The sequence below is a fragment of the Triturus cristatus genome, chromosome 2_2, assembly GCF_964204655.1.
Source record: "Triturus cristatus chromosome 2_2, aTriCri1.1, whole genome shotgun sequence".
Taxonomy (NCBI): Eukaryota; Metazoa; Chordata; class Amphibia; order Caudata; family Salamandridae; genus Triturus; species Triturus cristatus.
Genome location: NC_140582.1, coordinates 798,720,227 through 798,744,646, shown reverse-complemented (window position 1 = coordinate 798,744,646; position 24,420 = coordinate 798,720,227). Strand labels below are relative to the sequence as shown.

The 24,420-nt window shown below is 38.3% G+C and overlaps 1 protein-coding gene across 2 annotated transcripts in view; it reads left to right on the top strand.

Annotated features, from left to right (window-relative positions):
* The window catches only part of PDGFRA (platelet derived growth factor receptor alpha), a 75,575-nt gene extending 51,989 nt beyond the window's left edge, over nucleotides 1-23,586 (top strand). For both annotated transcript variants that reach the window (XM_085642093.1, XM_085642092.1), the window contains 12 exons: nucleotides 3,939-4,071; nucleotides 4,708-4,812; nucleotides 6,939-7,049; nucleotides 7,282-7,435; nucleotides 9,245-9,411; nucleotides 10,783-10,898; nucleotides 11,752-11,874; nucleotides 13,863-13,974; nucleotides 15,216-15,315; nucleotides 15,431-15,536; nucleotides 17,616-17,851; nucleotides 19,285-23,586. In XM_085642093.1, coding sequence (XP_085498219.1) covers nucleotides 3,939-4,071; nucleotides 4,708-4,812; nucleotides 6,939-7,049; nucleotides 7,282-7,435; nucleotides 9,245-9,411; nucleotides 10,783-10,898; nucleotides 11,752-11,874; nucleotides 13,863-13,974; nucleotides 15,216-15,315; nucleotides 15,431-15,536; nucleotides 17,616-17,851; nucleotides 19,285-19,432 — 1,611 coding nt within the window. In that variant the 3' untranslated portion in view covers nucleotides 19,433-23,586. The remainder of the gene's footprint in view (nucleotides 1-3,938; nucleotides 4,072-4,707; nucleotides 4,813-6,938; nucleotides 7,050-7,281; nucleotides 7,436-9,244; nucleotides 9,412-10,782; nucleotides 10,899-11,751; nucleotides 11,875-13,862; nucleotides 13,975-15,215; nucleotides 15,316-15,430; nucleotides 15,537-17,615; nucleotides 17,852-19,284) is intronic.
* The last annotated feature ends 834 nt before the right edge of the window (nucleotides 23,587-24,420 follow it).

The following is a 24,420-nucleotide window of genomic DNA, read 5'->3' as shown; positions in this document are numbered from 1 at the left end:
TTCTCATCACTGGTTTCACTTTTTGTGCATCTGTCCGCAGTTCCTCAAGCCCCCACCCTCCTTGTACACTGTCTTTTTCCCCCCAACTTCTCGTCTCCATTATGTGTTGTTTATTCACGCCCCCAATCTTGTCTTTCTGTAATAATTGCCACGACTCCTCATTGCCCTGGTGCTGGCAGTAAATGCGGCGCATCTTACTGCGCCGGTCGGGGATAGAGAGGTGGGTGTTGGGTGGCTTATGACCAGTTATGGTCAGCACCAGGTGCTGGCGGCTCAGTGGGCTCAGGCCACGACTTAGCTTGGCCATTTGCCGGGTGACCCACGCCAGCTTGTGTTTGGCGCTCTGAGTAAGAAGTTGTTCTTTGGCCGCATGCTACACCTCGCACGACCTGCGCCGCTCGTTCTGTTTCAGGTAGCGGAATTTACAGGCATACAGGTTGAACCATGTGTGGCCTTAATGCATGGGTGGTACTCATCCATAGCCTACAGTGCCGCGAGATCTGACATTTTTGCAGTATTTTATTTACTGTCGAGACATGGAGAACCCGTGAGAGGACCAATAGTTAAATGCCAGAACGCAAATGTGCATTTTATTTGCAGCCATATTAGGTGAGGGTTTGCCCAATTACCTCATGTGGCACAGAGAAAAAGCCATATTTTTTTTTCTCTATGAAAGAGATAGAGTATGACCACTCCCCAACATGTGTGACTGTGGGATGTTAGGCAAGTTTAAATCGCCGCTCTAGTGTTTTGAATGAGGCATTGACCCACTCTTGCTTCCCTCTGCCCCATTGCTCAGGTTTTGTGTGACTTTTCCTGGCCTCGCCCAGCCCAACCAGCTTTTACTTTATCGCATTCATTTTCGAAATGGGCACGCAAATCATTTTCAAACTTGGCGCGCTCTGCTAATGCAGTCAAATAGAGACGGCAGCCGTCATAGTGATGTAAAAACAGTACTTGTGACTTCCTTTGTTCTGTGCAACAAAGTAGAATAATGCTTTATTGGCACAATTAAATTAACAAGTACTGCAAAGCACAAGTGTATACAGTTTTCCTTTTACCTTTTCACCGTGTACCAAGAAGACACTGGGTCATTGTTTTGGGCCCTAATGTCAGTTAGTGATGACATAACCTATGTCTCTGTGCGGTGTGAGAACTTACAACAAAAAACTGCTTATTACATACCTTTCACCTGCTCTCGGACACCGCTCACCCTGTACACTCACCTATCATTTACTTTGCACAGTTACCCTGATATTTTGTTGGCTGTCAGATACTGCTCACCCACCACTCACACAGTGCTGACTCGGCACTCACACACCATTGACCCTTTCACCCAGCACTCACATTCCTCTCACCCTCTACCCACACCTCTCACCCTGAACTCAAACCGCTCATCCTGCACTTATACTATTGACATGCCGCTCACCCTATACTTGCACACCTCTTACCTTGTACAGGGTAACATCTCTCACCCTGTACACTCACACAATTCTCATTCGGCACTGAACTCAGACACTTATCAACCTTCATTCATGCACCACTCACCCTGCTCGGAGAATACACACCATTCTCCCTGCACTCCCACACCTCTTAACTTATTAATCCCATTGACGAAACCTAAAGCATTTACCAATGCTTGTTTAGTATAATCACAATCTGTGGCAATTTCCCCCGAATTGCCACTGTAAATTTACCCTTAATGATGAACATCTGATATGCATGTTCTGCCTCCCCAGTGACCATAACTTACAGGGCTTCTACACTGGTTATTTTGTCAAGCCAAAAACGCTGGTTAATAGGAATAAAATACTTCCTGCAGCAAACGTCTGAGCAGTAAGCAGTAAGAAGCAGTAGAGAAGTTCTCAGTTGATGGAAAAGATGAGGTTTTCAGAGGAAGAGGAGTTAGAGGTCCCAGATTAATGTCAGGGGAACACCGAGATTTGGAAGTTTCCTCACATAAAATCAAGGGTCATGGATTTGTTTTATTTAAGTTTTATATAGCTCAAACTAGACCAGATGGTATCAGAGCACTTTACATGAGAACTTGTTGCGTTACAGATGGAAACATTCATTTTTGTTAGGCACGGGGAGATTACATGATTTGCCCAGAATCACAGGACGTTGAGCGTCCCTACTGAGACTCGAACATGGTTCCCCAGCTTCGAGGCCGACCGCTCCAGCCGTTAGGCCCCAGGAGGTCCATCCTTAACCTTAGAGTGCCCAAAATAAAGTACTTTGAGAGTGGTAAAAGGAAAGGGTATCCAAGCCTTCAGTCAGAACATTCAATTATTTGAACAAAACAGAAGGGTCGCATAAAGGACACTGCAAATAAATGACAGTCGAGGATTTAGACAGAAATTCACATCCTACTGCTTTCAAAAGACTAGGCTGGTGGAAAAGGATTTGCCTAGATACGTTGACTGGACTTTAAAAAAATCAAGCTCAAATAGGGAAAGATTGATACCAACATAATAGACACGTTCTTCACAGGAAATCACTTCTTTGGCTCAGAAGTTGACCACTCTTTGGAGAATATAAAAATGACAAACAAAACGAGGTGATGAGAGCATTGCAGACAGCGAGTGACACACTCAAAAGAGGAGCCATCTCAAACTGAAGAGAACAGACAAGACAGCTATATGCACCACATTTTCAAAGTATAGGAGAGACATTTAGCTATACAATGAAATAGGTGCAACTCCATCAAGGTAAGCAAATTTTACGTGGTAGACGGAAAACCATGAGTCAGATCTGAAGTAGAATTACCCCACCTCAAAATGACTTCATAATACAGGTCCGTCATACTTAATTTATTCCAGAGGTGGTATGACCTTTTAATGCTGACCAAACAATACTGTTACCATCACTTTTTCACAGTCAACCACAGAACATTGCATACTGTGAATGTAAAAAGAGTTATTGTGTATTATATAAGGAAACCAAAGATATCAGAAAGTCTAAACTATTCTTTGTAGCACATACACAACAAACAGTGTCTGCAGAAGTGTCCAATGGACTATTGCCAGATGGATAGTCCAAATGATAGTGTTATGCTAAAAATTAGAAAATAAATCTCTGGATGTTATTCCAAAAGCACATTCCACTTGCAAGAAAGGGGCACTTTTGGCTTTTATGTATAATCTCACTTTACAAGAAATATACATGTTCGCGACATGGGTATCCAAACACATGTACAAAACAAAACATGAACGGGGATATTCAGGCAAGTAAGGAAACTGCAATATGACTGTCAGTGCCTTCTTCATACTCCACCCAACTGGGGAAATGAAGACTTTGTTAGGGGGTATTGTGGGCTTATGGTCGATGTTATAGTGAGTCATACAGGCTCTGTCTATGTGTACACTCAGGCAAAACGTTTGTCAATATATACTTCGGGACCCAATCACCCCACTAGATTGAGGAATAATGTACTGTATGTGTAACTTTTTTTTTTATATTGTGCGAACTCGACCTGAAGGTATTAGAGCCCCAGTTGCATTACAGACGGACACATTTATATTGTTAGGCACAGGGAGATTAAGTGATATGCCCAGAGTCACAGGATGATGAGCTACCCTGCCGAGGCTCGAACACAGTTCCAGCTTTGAGGTTGACCACTCTAGCCATTGAATCTGAAAGAGTTTCAAGAGGCAAAACTCTTACAAGTAAGTAACTCATATCTTATTGACCACATTGCCATTCAGAGGCCAATCCTAAAGAGGGTTTTAGTAATCTAAGTTGAGTGAATTAGGTTCTTTGTGAATGTTCTCTTTCAGCTCCAGTGATACCCATGGGGAAAGGACTAAGAATTTGTAGAACCCAGTGTTTTGCTATTGTTTACACATTTTAGAATGGCTGGTTATATTGCTGAGTCAATTGCACCTGTTTAATAGGCCAGAGAGCTCAGAATAACGACTTAAAATATCTCTTTACAGAAACCAAGGTATGAAATCAGGTGGCGTGTCATTGAGTCCATTAGCCCTGATGGCCATGAGTACATCTATGTCGACCCCATGCAGCTGCCCTATGACTCCAGATGGGAATTTCCACGGGATGGACTAGTGCTTGGTAAGTAGATATTTGGTGCTAATTTTGGAGCAAATGCTAAGGGGGTTGCCATTGACTATCATGCTTTGTAAACAGTTAGTGCTCTGCTACCTTTTTGGTAGGTATGAGCCATAGAAATACCATATACACACATACATACATAAAATAACACTACCAGAAAAAATAATCAGTTTTATAGATTGTGCAGAATTATCAATAACCACATCCTTCAAACAGCAATGCATTAAGTTCCAACCAGGCTCTTTCTCCGAGTGGCCTCTAAATCTCTAAGCCCACTTAAGGCTTTCTGATACCATCCCAGGCATGCTGCTTTCTGAAGCAGCGTTTGCTGCACATGATGTTGTGGATTACATGCTGTGCCCTCTCACGCCATCTAATGTTCTGCTTTGAATAGTTCAACTTGGTCTACTTACAAGCCTTTGTTTTGGTTCTATTCCCTTCCCTACCATTTATAGTCACACAGTTTGTCAAGACATTCAAGTTCGGTGCATTATACTTGAGTGATCCCTGTCTTCACTTTACATCCTCTTGTCTACCTAAAGGGGGATTGATCGTATTTGGAACTGTACACAGTATTCATTATTACAGCAAGTCATGTGGAAAAAAACTAAACAAATGATACTATCTCCACTACAGGAAGAATCCTCGGCTCTGGCGCATTCGGCAAAGTGGTCGAAGGAACAGCGTATGGCTTGAGCCGCTCTCAACCAGTGATGAAGGTGGCTGTGAAAATGTTAAAACGTAAGTAAAGGACGTGCCTTGCACTAATACATGTGCCACCATATTACTTCTTTTGCTTGATTTTCTATATCATAATGCTCGTAAAACCTCTGTCACACCCTGCCTCAGTTTAGGACCTATTAGACCCGTTAATACTTTCAATGTACATCTTTAGCATGTATCCTGTTTGGCTGCCACTTTGACCGTTTCACCACTTTTTAAACCTTGGTGCTCATTAACCAATATCTGTCTGCTTAATATTCCAAATAAGTGTTATTTGCATTTTGCTACAGTGAGAGTTCCTGCCTGATGCCAGTACATTACCTTTGGCATATTAGTGATACTGTTAGTTCTCCTTTCTGCTGCAATAGCCGTGGTAATTTCTCCCTGTCTGGCTCTCTTCCCCTCTTTCTCTCTGTACACTCTTAAGTATTGGACACACTGTAAGGTACACGTTTGTTTAATTGCAAAACAGAGTATTTAAAATGTGACATTCATTTTTTACATGGATAGATTAAATATTACATGTTTATAGAATGATGAGGGGTGACTGTATTACACGTTGGTTACATAACTTCACACACATCCTGCATTTTTAAGATTTTACTAATCACTTTAATAGCAAATAAATTAGGATACTTTAAAAGTCCTAAAATATTTCTTTCATATACTGGTAAGTGGTATATTAAAACTTTGCCTGGTGTTTTTCTGATGCAACACAAAAATGTAGCACCTATTTACTACACATTTTGAAAGCATGCAAGCTCAGCACAAAATTGTGTTGTATTTGCACAACCATTGGTACATCTAGTCAAATGTGCCATGATTTGATTAAATGTCCTTACTGCTGTCCATATGTTCTGCACTCTACCTCTTAGTTTTGTAATAAAAAATCCACACAGATTTATCACTAATCTGTGCAGACGTTTACCTAATATCCTATGACAATAGCATGCAGCAGCAGCTGGGATGAAGTTATGTGTAAAGGCCAAGCCAAACACAGAACAGAGCTGCTACCAGTCAGCCATTATCATACAAACATTAATGTAAATCCTATAGAGACATGATAAAAGCATCACTGAATGTTTCTTTTGTACTATTGTAATATGACATATTAAATCATAGTTGATAATTTTGTATATCTATCTCTATGATGGAACAGTTTGTACTCAGATTTCCAAAAATGAAAGTATGAATGATTATGAATGCATAATTTCCTTTTTTTAATATTGTGATGAGCCCCACTTTACAGTTCTTCATAATGAATTTTTCTGAAAGCCATCTTCTTTAAAATAATAGTGTCTGAAATCCAGTGAGTTTGTTACATATACCTATACTTGCCAACAAGATCTCCTAAGACAATCTCATATGCTTAACTTACCTTTCGAGACCCCCCTGCTGCATCCTTGACAAGAAAAACGAGTATAGAACAAAGTGTTAAAGGTGGTTCTAAAATTGTCTTACAACGAAACCTCAAAAGTTTTGTAAACTATGTAAAAAAAAAAGCATTGGCATTTTCTTCACACATTTGTACAATACTCAAACATCACAAAATGTAAGTGAATTGTACTCTTGCAAAATTGTTTTGCTAATTATTTAAAATAATTATTACTAACAGAACACATTTGATAATCTTTTAATAGATTATTCTAGGGCTGACAGCTGACACTAGATCAGAAAGTGAAAATGTGATACCATTATTTAGCCAATTCTTGCCTACAAGGCTCAAAAGAGTAACTGTCCCAAGAAAGCAATATACTTAGATTGCTATTCAGTTAAAACAAATTTGGTTAAAAAAAGGACTCATGAATGTTCAGCCACAGAAAATCTGACATTTTTGTAAGTCTCTTCAAAAGTCTAGGTTCTGTGCATTATTAGTTAAATACACACTGAAAAATTAATTATATGGATCTTAAAGATTCGTATCTTCAAATTTTAAAGGAAGATTCTTGTACGTCCGATGGATGAACATATCACTTTGTGTTTCAGGCAAATAAAAATTGTTGGCGTTAAAAAAGTCCATTATCCATAATTGAAGGAATCAGTCAATGATATTTAGTCAGGAAGATATTAGGGACAGCTTACAAGGGGTAAATATGTTCAGGTGTTGTGGTGCTCTCTTTTTTACTGTTATACTTCTCTCACAGCCACTGCTCGAACTAGTGAAAAACAGGCGCTAATGTCGGAGCTGAAGATAATGACTCATCTCGGGCCCCATTTGAATATTGTCAACTTGCTGGGAGCCTGCACAAAATCAGGTAGGAAAGAGTCACTTTCCTATGAATGGGGACTAGTCAAATACTTCTTAATTAATGAATCAAATGTTATTAAACACAAATTTGTAATCAGATTCAGAGTCATGTGAACTCACAGCACATCATGTTGACTTGCTGTCCGATAAAGCACTAATTTCTCCTAATTTGTATAGCATTGTTGGGATTTTCTTTGTCATTCAGATGTTAACACTTTAATTTCTATGTCCTACTTCAGGTCCCATTTACATAATTACTGAATATTGCTTTTATGGAGATCTTGTTAATTACCTGCACAAGAACAGGGACACTTTCATGAGCCGACACCCGGACAAGCCTAAAAAAGATTTAGACATCTTTGGGATGAACCCAACTGATGAGACCACGAGAAGGTAGGGCAAACTTGGTTGAAGTTGTTTACTCTTAGCATTTTCTTTTCTCGCATTGTTTTCTCTACTTGCTTAGATCTTCCATTGTTTTCATCCAGCATTTTGTATGTTGAATATTGTGAAAGTTGTATTCATTGAGCAGTGCCTTCATTACAACCATTATGATTTTATGTAGTTTTAAAAACATTTTGATGTGGTTGTGTTATTGAAATCATATTAGGTATGAGTTAATGCAGTTCTCTACCATGTAGCGCGGTCTTATTATTGTTTGAAAGGTAAAAGTGGCTAACTCACAAGAGGTAAAGTCTTGCATGGGTCATGGTGTTCCTCCCTAAACAGTGGTAATAAATAGCATATTACTTTCTGTACCCCTTCATATTTGGCTCATGAAAATAAATGTAGCCCAATAATGCATGTTATTAGGAGCAACGGTGCTAATAAACTCACAATCACATATCTATTATTACAGTGCTAAGGTCTAATTAAAGATTATTCCAGTTCCACCTTTACAGGATATTGACTGGCTAATTTAGTGTTTTCTATAAATGGTTATTTATAATATTCACACACTATAACAGAGAAAACACCTCATTCATAGTCATTATTTTATCTTTCTGGAAAAACAAAACCCACAGAAAGGAACTTAACATTATTTCTTATACAAATATAATTTGTCCAGATACAAACACAGGTAGTGCTAGCCATCTAGATAAATACAGTACTACAGGAAGGCCAAAATAATGTGTAACTCTCCATTAATCTAGGACAAAGTTCTGTACTGCCAAAGTTGAAGTCGAAAACACCTATCCTCTCAGTGTAGGAGGCAGTAACCTTAGTTTGAGTAGACACATACCCTCTAAAACCCAGAAGCTGTGCAGTTCCTGATTTCTGGAGCACTGGCACTCTTCGCAAATAATGTGACAACAATCCCATTATGTGAATCTGGATTTGAAGATCACGGGCAACCAGTGTAGATAGAACCCAACAATTATTACATGCATGGATTGAGAGACAAATCTTAACATCTGAGCTGCTGTCTCCTGAACTACTGGGGACATTTACGTTTGGAACAAGGAGCAAGGTCAGAGCAGACAAGAGGGGTTCCCTTAGTCGAGTCATGCTGACATAGGTCTAAGCACTAGTTAGTAATGAATACATGCTTGCAACATCCTAAAGTTCCGTATAGAGAATAATCTGGCTGTGAAGGTAGCCAACTCTTTGTTTCAGGCTTTGGCCAAATAGTAAACTGAGACAGCACATCTGGATAAACTGATGATTAGTTTCAACTTGTCATGATTCAGTTATAGATACTTTACCTGCTTTCACATAGTTACCTCGACTGAGCAGGTACTCGGAGACAAAAATTCAGTTATTGTATTTTCTAAAAGGGGAACATAAATCTGGTTGTCATTAGTGTCTGGCAGTGCAGCCATTTCTTCTGGATAATGTTGGCCAATTGGCTAACATAGACATCAGACAGATATAGGCCGAGCCTTTGGTAACATTTAATGGAGATTTATCCATAGGCAACACACGTATACCCATAGGCTCCTTATGTGTCCCTTCGAGTTACAGGTTAAAAACTGCATCAACATTTTTCTTAATTTGCCTCACATTTTAGTAATAAGTCAGTTTAGAAAAAAGGTACTTACCTGGGTAAAGTAGGAACATGTTGTACAAGGTTAAGGACAAGTATGCACATTTGACATATTCACTAAGCTATAATCTTTGATGTATGGGGAACCAGACAATAGTCGAGGACTGTAGCCCAGAACTTTGATGAACATTAAGCAACTCTTTTTCATTTTACAGTTATGTCATCTTATCATTTGAAAACAATGGGGACTACATGGACATGAAGCAAGCAGACACAACCCAGTATGTGCCTATGCTCGAGCGGAAGGAGGGTTCCACCTACTCAGACATTCAGCGATCACTGTATGACCGCCCTGCATCATACAAGAAAAAGCATCTTTCAGGTAACCATAAACTGTACATTTGCTAAAAAAAGAATATATTATGAGGTAAATATATTTTAAGTTGTCATAGGTTCTGAGCTAGTAATGCGCAAACCTTTTGTGGACACATTGAACTCAATTGTCAACATCTGTGTACAATGTGATTTTTCACTTAGCTATCTAAAACCTGCACGTTTTAGTTGCAATATTACATGCCCCATATCTCCTTTTGTGCAATACAACTTACAAAGAGCACATTGTTTACTTTCCAAAACATTCTGATGTATGGAAACATGTATTTCATGTAAGTTGATAACTTTGCCAGCAATTAATTGAAAGTTTGATGATTGCTTGCAAGTTATTTACATTTTCAAATACTGTTGTAATTCATATTCATAGCCCAATATGGTGCTTTCTTATGACTAGACCCAAATGTCAACACTTCCTTTCCTAGAACCCTTGGCCTTTCCATGGCCTCCAGGAAGACCCTTAAGAGCTGCGTGTTTGGAAAATACCATAACTTACCTAGCTAATGATTCTCTTGCCTCTGACTTCTAACTTGCAACTAGAAGTCCTATAAAGTTGTTTTGCATTTTAAGCTAAATTAATAATTGAGATTTCAAATCCTAATATTTTTCTCGAAAAGCAAAAATAGAAAAAACCTTTTGCTTCACTGCTAAAGCAAAAGGAATACAGCTTAGAGATATAATATATTAGCTCTAGAAAGTCCTGCCCAGTCCTTTAGTGTAATTCCCAAAGCAAAGAAAAGCAAAGCGTGCATTTTCAATGAAAATCAATTTGTTCACAGAATTATTATACTGTCACTATTACTACTGCTGCTGATGCAACTATATTATTAAAATACCCATTACTACTGTAGCTATCCATTACTAGTTCCTCTTCTGTTAGTCCTACATTTACTACTACTACAACTATTACTACAAATAGTAATAATGATAACAAACATTATCACAGTCATAACTACATGACCAAACATGCAGTGGTAAAATTAAGGCAGTGACTAGGGACTAGATTGGCACGTGACCCAAAACAATGGATAACTGTAAAATGCACTACCCCAGTATACAGACTCATATCCATCACATCATCATATCCTGACTTCTTAATCTAGAGTAAAAGGTACCCCATAGTCCATACTGTTCTATGTACTGCATCTCATGCATTAGCAGCTCTAAATTTTATCTTTGGCCTGCTCTAGGTTTACATTTGCATTTATTGACAGAGGTAATGTTGGACATGCTGAACATAAATCATGGCAGTGCAACACAAATGCACTCTCTATATATAATTCAATCAGTTTTTAAAGTTTGCAAAACATATTGCCATTAGGAGCTGTCTCACCAACATTATATCTGCTTTACTTTGCTACAGAGCCAGAGGTCACTAGCCTCCTTTCAGATGAGAACTTTGACGGTCTCACCCTCATGGACTTACTCAGCTTTTCTTACCAGGTTGCAAGGGGAATGGAGTTTTTGGCCTCAAAAAATGTAAGTGTCCCATAAAACGTTGACTAAATTTGTCAATACATGCAAACTCTGTGCATAACACTACTAAGATGGCTTGCTGTTGACATCTGCACGACAGCAGTGTGTGATATGCAGGATATAAGTTTGAACCCCAACAGAGATGACTTATGCCCTTCATCCTTCCAGGCCCTATACAATGTATTATTCAACTGGATAACAGTAACAACTATTGCTTACAATGCCACTAAGTGGGAAACTGTGCATTTCTATATTAAACACTTATTAGCATTAGATAAGATAACAATGACTGCATATTCGGACTGGCAGGCCCATCTACCTCAACAAAATTTCCAACTGGTCATATCACTATAGTCTCCCCTTTGCTATTATGCAGTGATTTAATTGTTTTGACTTGTTGCATGTTTCCTGAATTTTATTACTGATTTTGCCGATGGTTCCCCACAACTTCTGCTTCAAGAGCAATTCCATACATTGTCTGCACTATCGGTGAAGAACTTCCTGATATTACTCATAAAGTTCTTCATTCATGAGTCCTTGTTTAAGTGTCACATCCTGAGGAAGATTGGGGCTTAGGGAATGTGGGAGATGTCCCAGTGAGTCGCTAGAAAGTGGGATATTTTTATTTCCGTGACAATACGAAGATCCTAGCTGCTGGGGCAGATCCTGAAATAAGAATGCAGAATCATCTCTATTTTCTCAAAGTTTGTTTGTTAGATGTCCCCATCCTCCATTTGCAAATGCACCCTTATGAAGGATTACTTCACTAATGTGCTTGTATAATTCTCTAAGTCGGTCCATGCTCATGTAAGGATCCTTCAGTGATGCTCTCCCTTTCCTACCTCTTTCTTTGCAGTGTGTTCACCGTGACCTGGCAGCTCGCAATGTTCTCTTGGCTCAAGGCAAAATCGTGAAGATCTGTGACTTTGGGTTGGCAAGAGACATCATGCACGACTCCAACTACGTTTCAAAAGGCAGCGTACGTACCTTTGCAGCATCCTTCCCTTGTATATGTGTACACCACTCAAATGTGCTTGCAGCTCTGAGATATGAACCTGTTCTACCACTTTACACATGATTCAACCAAAGTAAACGCACCTTTAAAGTAGGCTCACACTGCTTCAGGCTACATCCTGGGTAAATAAAATAACTTTATGATCAGTCACAAAAGTTGACTTGCATTACTGCAAATTATTATAACTCTTATCATCAAGAATGTCTTACAGCAAAGACAACTTCTTTGGTCAAGCTTTTGACCAATGATCTGCATTCTATTGGAATGCATTGCATCAATCACATTATTTAGGGTCCTCTGAAGCTAAAAATATTTATGAAAGAAATAAAATCAGGTATTCTTGACCTTTTCCGGACCTTTTAGGTTTCGCAACCAATATTACATGCTATTGGGCTGAACCTTATTTATCCTGAAATCTGTGCATTCCCGTTATACTGAAAGTAAAGGTCTTTATTCAGTGTGCGGGTGTTGGCGCTATGATTATACTTGATAAAACAAGTATGGTATTCTGGTAAGACACGAGAGGGCCCCACCAAGTAGTGTCTCCTGTGTAACATTGTTAGCGTTGCAGAGGAGCAGCTTACTAAGATATAGGGTATAGGAACAAAATCAGAAAGCACCCCACTTTTTGTTTGGTCAGGCTCTCGAGTTGCTGTTCCAAAATGTATGTAGCATTTCGATGATATGGTAAGCAATTCAATTGATTGATTTTCCAAACAGAAAATATGGGACATGTCCCTGTAACTATTTTGTTAAATGTGGGGACTATTTTACTCCATTGATTTGGCACGCTGGGCAAGCCCAACAAGCAGATGAAAATCAGCAGTTAGCTATTACGTCTATTGTCAGCCATCTCTTTTGTAAGTGATCTGCCATGCAAGGGGCCTCTTTCACCAGACATGCACGCTTAATAATTAGACTCTGGGGAGAGGATGTGGCCTAACAGCTAGGGCGGTCGACCTCCAATCTGGGGAACCGGGTTCGAGTCTCAGCAAGGACGCGCAACATCTTGTGATTCTGGGCAAATCACTTCATCTCCCTGTGCCTAAATAAAATGAATGTGTCCTCATGTAATGCAACTGGTGCACGTGTAAAGTGCTCTGATACCTTTGGGTCAAGTTCACGCTATAAAAAACACTGTTAAAGAAAATAAAAAATATGTGCTATGGATGGTGATATTGAAGGCTTCCCCTGTTTTTCTTACCTTGTTAACAATGATTTACTTCATCTGGCATGGATCTGGCCCTCATGGCCCGAAATTGGAGATCCCTGATTTACTTCTTTTTGGGTATATTCAACTTATTAGATTTCAAAAGGTTTTCTGAAAGGGGTAGAGGACTTTAGGAGTCCAAAATATGGGTGAGACTGTGACCAAAAATGGACTGAATTTGTAATTAATTAATTTCTCTCTGTAATCTCTGGCAGAATTTGCAGTCAGGCATTTGGAGCCCCAGTACTGTCACCCCTTTAAATCCCTGTTTACTCTTCCCTGGAGGTATAGCTACCACGTATACTGGTAACTTTAGAGGTGGATGGAGGGTCTTAATGGGGAATTATAAATGGGATCCTTAGGTCCAGGATTACAGTACATCTACAGTCTTTCTAATTCCAATTGGGCCTGTAACTGGCAAAACGGATCCCCGCAGACTTAAAAGGGCACTAAAAAGGCACCACTTAGTGTTAATTTGTAATAGTGCTTATTATTAAAATTGTTTATTCTTTCTTTTAAAACGTAACCGCCATCACCAACTTGTTCTGTACACTGAATTTCTTGTGAAATTTAATTATGTGCGTCAGCATTAAGTGTAAATTTACTCTCCTGATGCCCTGCTCCACTTACCTGTACTTTGTATAAGATTAATTATTTCACTTATCTTTGGAAATCGCTGAGCTTATTCTGCTGTTCAATAACAGATCTTTCATTATCAATACTTATGTTTGTTTTTCTGCAGACTTTCCTTCCAGTAAAATGGATGGCACCCGAAAGCATTTTTGACAATCTGTATACAACACTGAGTGATGTCTGGTCATTTGGTATACTCTTATGGGAAATATTCTCCCTTGGTATGTACCCATAACTTTCTTTATCTACCAAGTGTGCAGATTACCATGGTGTTCATTTAACAAGGTGTTTCACTGAGTCTAGAAATTATTGTTAAGTTTATGTTTCAAACAAAAAGAAGCAGAACCAATGACTGTGTGGCGTTGGAGTAAATGTGGAAATGGCACATGATCTGCACTCGCTGTGCAATTTGTGGCACAATACAAGATTTTACTTATCTGTGAGACTGATTTCCAGGATGCATTTCTTACAGACCAACATGCATCCCTCTGAACTCACACATGAGGTTAAAGACTCTGTGAACACTGATCTTATTTGACATAAAATGCTCAAGATAGCAACATCTCAAGGGGCAGTGTAAGGTTCTAGACTATGTCATGTAAAGGGGCTGATCATTGACATGCCATTATGCCAATACCTACTAGACTCTAATGTTTCATCCCCACATTTCTAGAAAACAAACCACTATTAAGCAAGATTTTTCTTCCTTAGATAGTATTATTAACAATGGTGCATGCCTGGATTTAAAATGTATTGAACACATATCAATATTCTAAATCTTAACGTAATTCAGCATCACCCCTATGCAAATTGTGCTTGCTGTTTCTCCTTCACACATCTACCTTCTTGGCCCACCCATTCTTCCCATCAGATCACTTTTAGTATCCTTCTCAGACCTTGAGCACACCTCAACCTTATTTTTGGAGGTTATCTGCAACAGATCTGCCTCCTTTTTCTTAGGAAAGCACCCAGAACTCCATGGGAAAGAGAAGTAGTATCCATAAATGACTAATAAACAACAAAGAAATCGCAGGACTTTGTCACAGAATTTTAAGAATTGCAACTACATAACATTGTGCCAGATTGATATATTTTTGTGGATACATTGTTACTATTGTTTTGTCAACATGCTTTATTCAGCCCGGAGAAGTGACTGGTCAGGTGTCAGAAGCTTGTAACTAAATTATTTTGTTAGCCTATATAAAATATAATGTTGTACCTCTATCTATAATGCTATCTCTTTCTCGGTATGTTTATTTATACATGTAAAGAAAGAGCAAAAATATACCTACTTAACCTTGAACTGTGGTCAGACAATGTAATTAAAAATCCAGGTGAATTAATATACAGCAATGTAAGATTTGTGAGCCCTTAACCTCAAGATGGAATATAAAAACTCTGTGTGTGTGTGGGTTTGTAAAATATCTTGGCATGTGAGTTTCATATTCTGCTTGTTTCACAGGTGGTACACCATACCCTGGGATGATGGTTGACTCCAGTTTCTACAACAAGATTAAGAGTGGCTACCGAATGGCCAAGCCTGACCATGCAACTCACGAAGTGTAAGGATCTGGCTCAGATGTGCAAGATTTAATGTGCCCTAGCACTTTATTGCTTATGAGATTGTGACCTCTTTCTTCTATACCGTGCTCATAATGTTCTCTCTCATGTTTCTAGTTATGAAATCATGGCAAAATGTTGGAACAGTGAGCCTGAGAAAAGACCATCATTTTACAACCTGAGTGAAATAGTTGAAAGTCTGTTGCCTGGAGAATACAAGAAGGTAGGTTTATTGGAGAACACGAAGCTGTGTAGTTGTCATCCTGTCACCCTAAGAGATTGTGCATCACAGTGCTTTGCAGCACGCTTTTAAAATACAGTCCTTATGGAATCCCACTATATAACTCATCTGTTCTGAACATCACATGTTCTGCAATCTGTGAAAGTGAGAAGTGATACAGGTCAGTGCACTTTGGTCACAACAGGTGTCAGGTGGTTCTACAAAAACAAATCTCTTCTCTATGCTTTGGCAGTTCTTTGAGGCGCATGTGTTGGGCAGATGTCTTCTCCGGCTTATAGTGCTGATGCTGATACTCACAGCTGTCAAAATGACCTTCCTACCTAACAATAGAGAATTAATTTGTGATGAGGCTTTTGTTCCATGTTTGATGCCGATTTTGCTCTCACACAAAAGGGGGCTCTGCACAAAACTGTTCAGTGAGCCATCTCATGCTAGACACTCTAAATCTCCCTTACTTCACTGGTACATTACTTATTGACTTATAAGATGCCGGATCTGAAAAATAGCCCAATTCCTACCTGATTAGCACATGGACATGGACCAGAAATAAATGCTGTGTTTCCTGGTGTAATTTTTATGCTGAGAAATAAAAATGTGAAGAGATGCACTAGATCAGTGATTTCTATCACTTTTATCATCAACAATTCTTAAGAGGCGTGTTTTAATAAAATATATCAATATGATGGTTTATAGATGAATGTATCTGTCCCCATCAAATACCAATGTCCATAAACAACAAGGGGTGATCCAGTATTCCTTGAAACCTGAGCAATGCCCATCCATGAAGAAAACAAACAGAGGGTCCATTAGAGGTTTTTTGACAATTGGAATAATTGGAAATTTTTTAACAGTGCATAAAGTCAAATTCTACCAATGATGACTTTGTTAAGTATACAATTTCGAATAAAATGAACAATCATTGCAGAAATAAATTATTGCTGGACCCAAGGAAGACATTGGGTAACATAGCGTGCAAACAATGTTCAATAAAAATACTGAAATATTAAAAAAACAAAATCAATGGCTGTAATTCCAATCAAAATGGGAGGCCTAGGGAACAGAGCACATGAGTCTCCAAGAGTCCCATGGAGTAATAGCAATACAGTCCAAAGAACATAGTTGTTCGACATTACTTAAAGTGGGTCAGCAAACCTTAGAACGAGTACATCAAGAGTACAATTTAATGGAAGCTTTAATAATGTGAACAAATGGTCATCACAATTTTTCAAATCATGTGGGATAAATTAAATGAAGGAGAAGAAATACAGCATACCATTACTGTCTTTTATCAGAGCACTTTGAGAATTCAGCACTGGTAGAATTGGACTTTTTGCTGTTTCTTAAATGTTCCGTTATTGTCAAAACAACCTATAAGGAAATACTTTGTTTGTTTTCTTAATCTACTCATCTAAGACACTGCATCAGGTCCATTTAAAATCCCACTTTTAAGATTGTTAATCGATTTTCATGTTGGAGAAGTTATAAGACTTAAGATGTGCTCTAGTGACCAAACTCCTTTATCCTGCTTCAACTTCTCACAAGATGAGTTCTCATTAAAGAGAACTCAAAGAGAACATCAGGAATACATCTCACTGACTTGCATGGGGTGGATGTTAAACTTTCATTTAATCTTATTTGGTAATATTATCTTTACAGTGAAAGATATGTATCTTTAAAGTGAAAGATATGGAGTTGTGGAGCACTTTTGTTTTTACAATTTTACAGGATGCGTTTGTCAGTCAGTTTTTTGTACAGGACCAAAATTTGAATTTTGGTCACAGTTTTGCCTAGTTCCAAATCCTATAGCATTGTGCTTTCAATTAGGTTTTTTCTTAGCTGCCTCAGCCGTAGACATTCTGATGCTCTCGCATGAACATTTAGTGGTTTTGAAAATACTTGCTGTTTCTCAGTGGGATACATTCCAGCCCGTATTCCTCTTAGACTATCCTATCATGTTGCGTAGAAAGATTTAAATTTATCTGATTAAATCCAGTTGCCAGTTAATTTATGTGGCCACCTGGACAACTTAATCATGGAGCATGTGATATTGTTTCTTCACAGAGCTATGAGAAAATCCACTTGGACTTCCTGAAGAGTGACCACCCAGCTGTGACTCGCATGAGGATAGATTCCGACAACACCTACATTGGCGTCACCTACAAAAATGAGGAGAAAATGAAGGACAGGGAGAGTGGATTTGATGAACAGAGACTGAGTGCAGACAGCGGTTACATCATCCCCCTACCAGACCTTGATCCTGTCTCAGAAGATGAATATGGCAAAAGAAACCGGCACAGGTAGGTAGATCAGCTTTGAAGGAACACATAACACTGTGCTGCTTCAAAGAAGCTCAGAAAAAGCTGAAAGGGAGCTCTAGTTCCAAGAGTTTTAGCTGATGCAGAACCTTGCGACCTTTTCAGTTGCTCTCTTATTCAAAGTCTGCTCTGGGAAACACTGTGGCAAGTAATTCTGTTCCCAGAGGTTTATAGGATTAAGTATCCCGTATGTGGTTTAAAACAATGGCAGGCACAACAGTGGTTGTGGAAAGTGTGATAAACCACTGGTAGATCGGTAAAGGTGAGAAAGGCCCGATAGAGTTTGGAGAAGATTAACAACTCATTTCTAACAAAAGACATTTTAGCTAAACTTCTCCTTGAATCTCAGTTGGCTTGTTGATTCAGTGGCAGGTTATGCATAATACAGACATTCTCTGAGAATGCCCTAGTGTGTTTGAAAGGCAGTTTATTGGATTGAACGTAGGGTATGATTGAATGGTTGAACCCATTGTCTGGCACTCTATTAACCTAGTCACCCCTTTCAATATCTAATAGGGAGTCTCCTTAAAAGATTATTTTCTTCACTCAGACATTTTTGGTCACTATTTCAATCTATATAACCAGTATCATCGTGTCATACGTCCCGCTGAACTTAAAATGTCCCTTCATTAAATAAACATGTAAAACAGAAATACTGTGTAAAGAACTAGTGATGATGGATCACAAGGTTCATAGCACATGGCTGCAAAAACTATGATGCGGGGCAAAGGATGGGTAGCGAGAGAGAAGATAGAAATGGTACACCAGGAATGGACAAGCTTGTATTTTTTTAACCAACAATTAAATGAGCACTTTGTTTTGCATGATTTTGTGGTACCCACAGGGAGCAAAAACTTGTAGAAAAAAAATATTTGTGAATCGAGCCCAATATGTCTAATCGTATTATTTCCTAGCGACTGAGCCGAGAGTAACTGCATATTTTATGGATATGTAAGAGAAAACGTTTTCCACTGGAAAATAATTTTTACTGTGAAGGAAAAATATAAACAAATAAGATTGTTCATGTAAGAAAATCTGTTATTGCATTAGGACTTTTAGAATTACTTCTTGAAATCTATGTTTGCCATTAATCTGCAACAGCAATGCTTCAAAAAAGAGGACTATCAATGCCAAAAAGCTAAAAGTCTAAAACGGGAGTGGATGTAATTTCGTTCTTCTACATTTCTGACTTTGTGAATTGAGCCTAGTGGCTGTAACTATGAGACAATTAATTATTATAGACAGCATTTACTAATAAAATGCAACAGAAATCAAATTTCTCTGGAAATCATTGGTTGGATTCTTGAGTTTCTTTTGATAATTCCAATTCAAAGCTAGTATTGCAACTTGGATTGGCACTGCAAATTTGGATTGTTTCAGATTGATTTACAGCTATTTTTCTTGCATTTCTGCAGCTCACAGACATCAGATGAAAGTGCCATCGAAACTGGTTCCAGTAGTTCCACTTTCATCAAGCGGGAGGATGAGACTATCGAGGATATTGAGATGATGGACGACATTGGAATGGACTCTTCAGACCTGGTGGAGGATAGCTTCTTGTAACTGTTGTGGTGAATTTGGATATCTTCCAGCAAATAGAAGAAAACTACTATGCTGGCTGTATTTGACTTACCGGAAAACCACTGATACTGAAATACAAATAAGAAATGTGATTCAAGGGCCCAAGTACGGAAGTAAGCTTAACAAAGACCTATAAGCACACACAAGAACAAGGGCATAGCAATCATTAGCGCACCAGGTGCAGTGGCACTGGGGCCCAGAAGAATGAGGAGTTCAATGTGCCCAGAATATGACTGTCCAGAGGCTGGCACCATTGTCCTTCTTTGCATTAGGACCATTGAATTCTTGCTACATCATTGCCAACAAGTTACAGTATTTTCCATGCAGCCTCTGCCTTTGGTACAGAACCATCTCAGTGTTGTAATGGTTTTACTGAGTGGATGAACAAAAGTAAAAAAGCCATAAAGAACTTGTGTTTCAAGGGCATTTGTACCTCTGGAGAACAGGACCCTGATGTGGCTGATTCTTATATTGTACATATGTAAATAGGTTTCTCTCAACAATGAATTCTTAAAAGGGAAGATGAGAATGCAGCTAGACATTTTCTAGAGGACACGACTTAATCAAAAGTCTGCATGTGCTTTCTCCAAGGGAACAAGATGGACTACTGTTAAAGTGTTTTTACACAGCCCACAAAAAAACCACTTTCTAAACAAAAAAGGTACAGATACTATGAATATTTTTGTTGTACATTCAGATGAAGACTGGATGAGATTATTAACAATCATGAGTTAAAATAGCCTGTGGGTAAATGATATATGTTATGCCGAGTCATTGTGAATGGCATTGGTTTTGTACATTTATAATTAGTGTCTATGTGAATAGTAAATGTATTTTTGATAACATTGTACTCCGAAAAAAAGCACAAAAGTTTTGCAAATGTGCCCAGTAACGTCAGTGCTCGAAATTATATTTTGAAGTAGACATACAGTTGTTTCTGTGAATGCATGAATTAAGAAATTAATTTTTGTAAAACAACATTCAGCTACTATATTCAGTAGATTAACTTTAGTCAACTTGTTGAATCAGAACTGCTCCGACCACTACATGTTATGCTAAAAGGCATTTATTTGCATTAATATGGCCTTGCAGCTCTGTTAAAAACAGTTATCAACTCGCCGAGGTGTTAAGGATTCCTTCACAAAGTGGAGTCTGTTTTCTGATTTCAGTAGAATCATCAGTAGTGTGAGTGTGGTTACGTTTGTGTGTATATGTTTAGTTTAAGCTGGTGTTCTTTACCAATTTGGGTACCTGCCATCTCAAGCACTAGTATGAGCATTGCATAGTTTGAGGTTTGCATATGTGGTAATTGTGACTATTGTGTTTTGGTAAAGACCACAATATTCCTTTACTTTTGTCTGGCTGTGGGGTGTTGGGAGGGTGTTGCGTAGTGATTTATGTGTTGTTTTTGAAGTCAGTAATTGTTTTATGAGGAGTGAAGTGCTGTCGTGAGTGTGGCGAGTTCCAACATTTTGTGGTGCATTTGGGCTGTGCTGGATGTATGTGCATTGTTTTGATTGTTCTGTTCTGTTGTGATTGTGTATTACTGTTGGTGTTACTGTGGTGATCTTGGTGATTACCAAAGGTGTTGAAAATCTGAGCTGTGTTGTAAATGTGTTCTGTGTTGTATCGAATGTGCTTTGTTGAATGTCGTCCGTTATCTAGTGAAACTGTTGCAGGCACTTCTAAATACTGCTCCCTTCGGCACAGTTCTGCACAGATAAGTGAAGGCTGGGATGTTTGTTGAGTTGTGTATTTTACTTAATAATATGTGTGCTGGTGAGAGAATCTACATACCCAGATATATGCAATATCTGACCTATTTTCAGTGGGTGTGCAGTTTAACGTGTAATGTGTTGACTGTTTGTTGTTGGTAGAAAGGGAGCGCTCTTGTGAGAATGATGATATCCACCTGTATGGTGTAGTTGAATTTTGTTGGATGTGTGATAGGTGTTCAATGTAATTGTTCCTATTGGTTGCATTGTGTGCGTATAGAGATGTTCTATCCATCCACTTCTCCAGTTGGACCCACCACTCTTTTATCCTGTGGCTGTTAAGGCAGGTCAATTTTCTCATCCTAGTGAGGGCCAGCATTGTTTTTCTTTAACCTAGACCACTATGGTCAGAGCATTATGTACCAGTCCCCATTTCAAACACCTCTACCTGAAATGTTCGGAGATCCTGTTACCGACTTCACTGCTCCAATACAAGATCTTCCATGCGGTGTAGGTGTAAGCCATAAAGAAGGTGCTACGTAGAGAGCACACTCCTCTTGCAAATATGGAACTGCAGAAATAAAACTGACCCATACCTTTTTTCCTGGAAGAATCCAATGTGAGCATCCCTGCATTTAGCAAAGGGCATGCACATTAGATTGTTCACTTATCTGTTTAGTCCTCGAACATTACATGTCAGCATTTTAAACAATCCTGTCTGTCATTCAGTGCATTTTAACTTTAGATCAATTTTGCTGTTTTCTTTTTTAGGACTGTTTTACTTTCCTCATCCCGCTGATGTGTGACAGCTTACTTAGATGCACATATGCCAACACCCTTCATTAATGCCATAGTCTTGATTTTTTATGATGAAAATTATTTTTGGGGGCTTTCTCCCACCTAGACCTTTACACACTCTAATGTGGGTTCATTTCCAGTGCTGAACCATATCTGTCTCTCCAACCGCTGCAAGACACAGATATTTGTGTTTATCCACCTATTTTAGGAAGCATCTCTCACCCTAATTAAGTAGCTTTTGCAAAATTGCTCGGCTGGCCTTTTTATGAAGTGTGTGGTATGAAATTTTGAAAGGTGCAATAATATCTTTCTGAAGGCGCATTTCGTTTTATTGAGCAACACAAATGCAAGTTGTTGTACTGTCTAGATCTATGGCTGGATATTTATTTTGTTTATGTAAAATGACAATTAACAGTATTAAAGTATCCAGTGCAAAAATCATCCATGGCAATTTTCACCTATAAACACATTTTACATGAGGGACCAAAGGGAAGAATATAATATACTTTAACTGGACTGCAATGTTGACTTGCAAGGGACCATATTTTCTGTTTGTTTGTACAATGCTTAATATGAATGTTGCAACATGGATTTTTTGGATTAGAATTTAAGCTATGAAGAAAATCTCTTCTCATTCCACAATTCTACTAGACATGGACCACATAAGTTGACAAAGAACTGTTTGGGATGTACTAAGTTTGCTTTAGAGGCCTAAGGTTATTTTACATTTTCCTTCGGTCACTTCTATGTAAAGGTACCAATGAAAGCAACTCTTGTCAAATCCTAGACATGAATAGTTGTTTTTAAGCTTTTGTACAGACTGGCCAGTGATCTCTGGCACCACTCACTGCAACTTGCACCAATGGAAAACTTGAAATACGTATGGATTCTTCATCTTTTAGGTTGTAGCAAATGCCTCGCAGCATTTGCTCCAATCTCTCACCCATTTCAGGACTGATCTGCGATTCATGATTATAACGCAATGTCAATTTACCTTTTTGATTTTCACTTTGAATCCAGACAAGGACAGTCTTTGGATTGTTTTGTTTTTTAATACTGAATATTCCCAATGGATTTTTTTCAATTACCTTTACGAGTGGCTTTGGCAACCGAAGAGGCGGCTGTTTTATACCTGAACGTTGACAATCAGAATTCAACAAGTAAACACAATTTGTTTTTTTTGACCAATGCGGATTCTTTTACAAATTGGCTAGCCGTTTAATAAATAACCCTTATTTGACAATGAAACAGAAACTGCCATGTCCTGTCATACATCAATATGTATATAAGAATACTGCCGGAAACTTACATCAAGCTGTATCACTGCCTTTGTCTACAATTGTTTTGACTGTGATGTAGTACACAGATGTTTTAACTGTTGCACTTTTGAATGCCTGAAAGTTATATTTTAGAATAAAAAAAACTAAAGTGTTCCCAAATTGTTGGTATTTTGACGAATGGTTGAAGCATATTCATGATATGACTGGTTTGCACAGACCAGCTGTTATTTCAAATAATGCCCCTGTTGATATTTTGTCATACAAACATGTAAAATAAGATTTATATATTTCAATAAATGATGTAAATGGATATATATTTATATATAAACATTTTTATAACTAATCGATGTTGTCTGTTCATTAAAAGTCATATGTCATGGCTTTCTCTCATACAGTTTGTCTATCATAATATTCGTAAGTGCAGTGATTCATTTCTTGTGCTTTTAATCTGTCATTGCCTGCATCTCTTTTCCAAGTCTCTAAGTGCATGTCTTGCATTGTGAAGTTTTATTTGGGGTGTTAACTGTTGGTGATTTCATGACTTTACCCTCCATTCTGTCACTCCTTTGAAGTATTTTAACATTCCATTGATGTCTTTGAGACCCACCCACCTGGCGACTATTCCTCAATATAGTCTTTACTTTGCAACTCCCCAACAGCACTTAGTTTATTTGCTTTGTCTATTTAACCAGTGTTTACATTTTGATGCTTTGCAATCCTGCTTTTGACCCAGTGAACCTGTGGTCTTTGTTTAGCATCAAAGAACTTTGCGTTGAACTTATATAACTGTTATTTTTACATTAATATTAAAAGATGAGTGAGGCCCTTCCCTCAAATGTTTTCATTGCTTTATAGATTCTTTTAGGCATGATAGTTAATGTTACGTGCATTGAACACATGCACATTTTCGCAAACAATCCTTTCTTTTGACTTTTTTGTTACTTTAGATAAACAAAAAAGGGCATTCTTTAATTTACATAAAAATAGCCAAGTGCTATTATTTTATTCAGCATTTTACTTTTTATGGAATGATGCCTTGGTAAAGAAGACATTATCAAATAATTTTCACCTTGCATGCGCATCACAAAGCACGTGGCTAAAGGTCACCGTTGGAACCAACCTGCATTGTCAGAAGCACAAATTACCTGATGAGTTGAACACCCTCGACCAGAATACA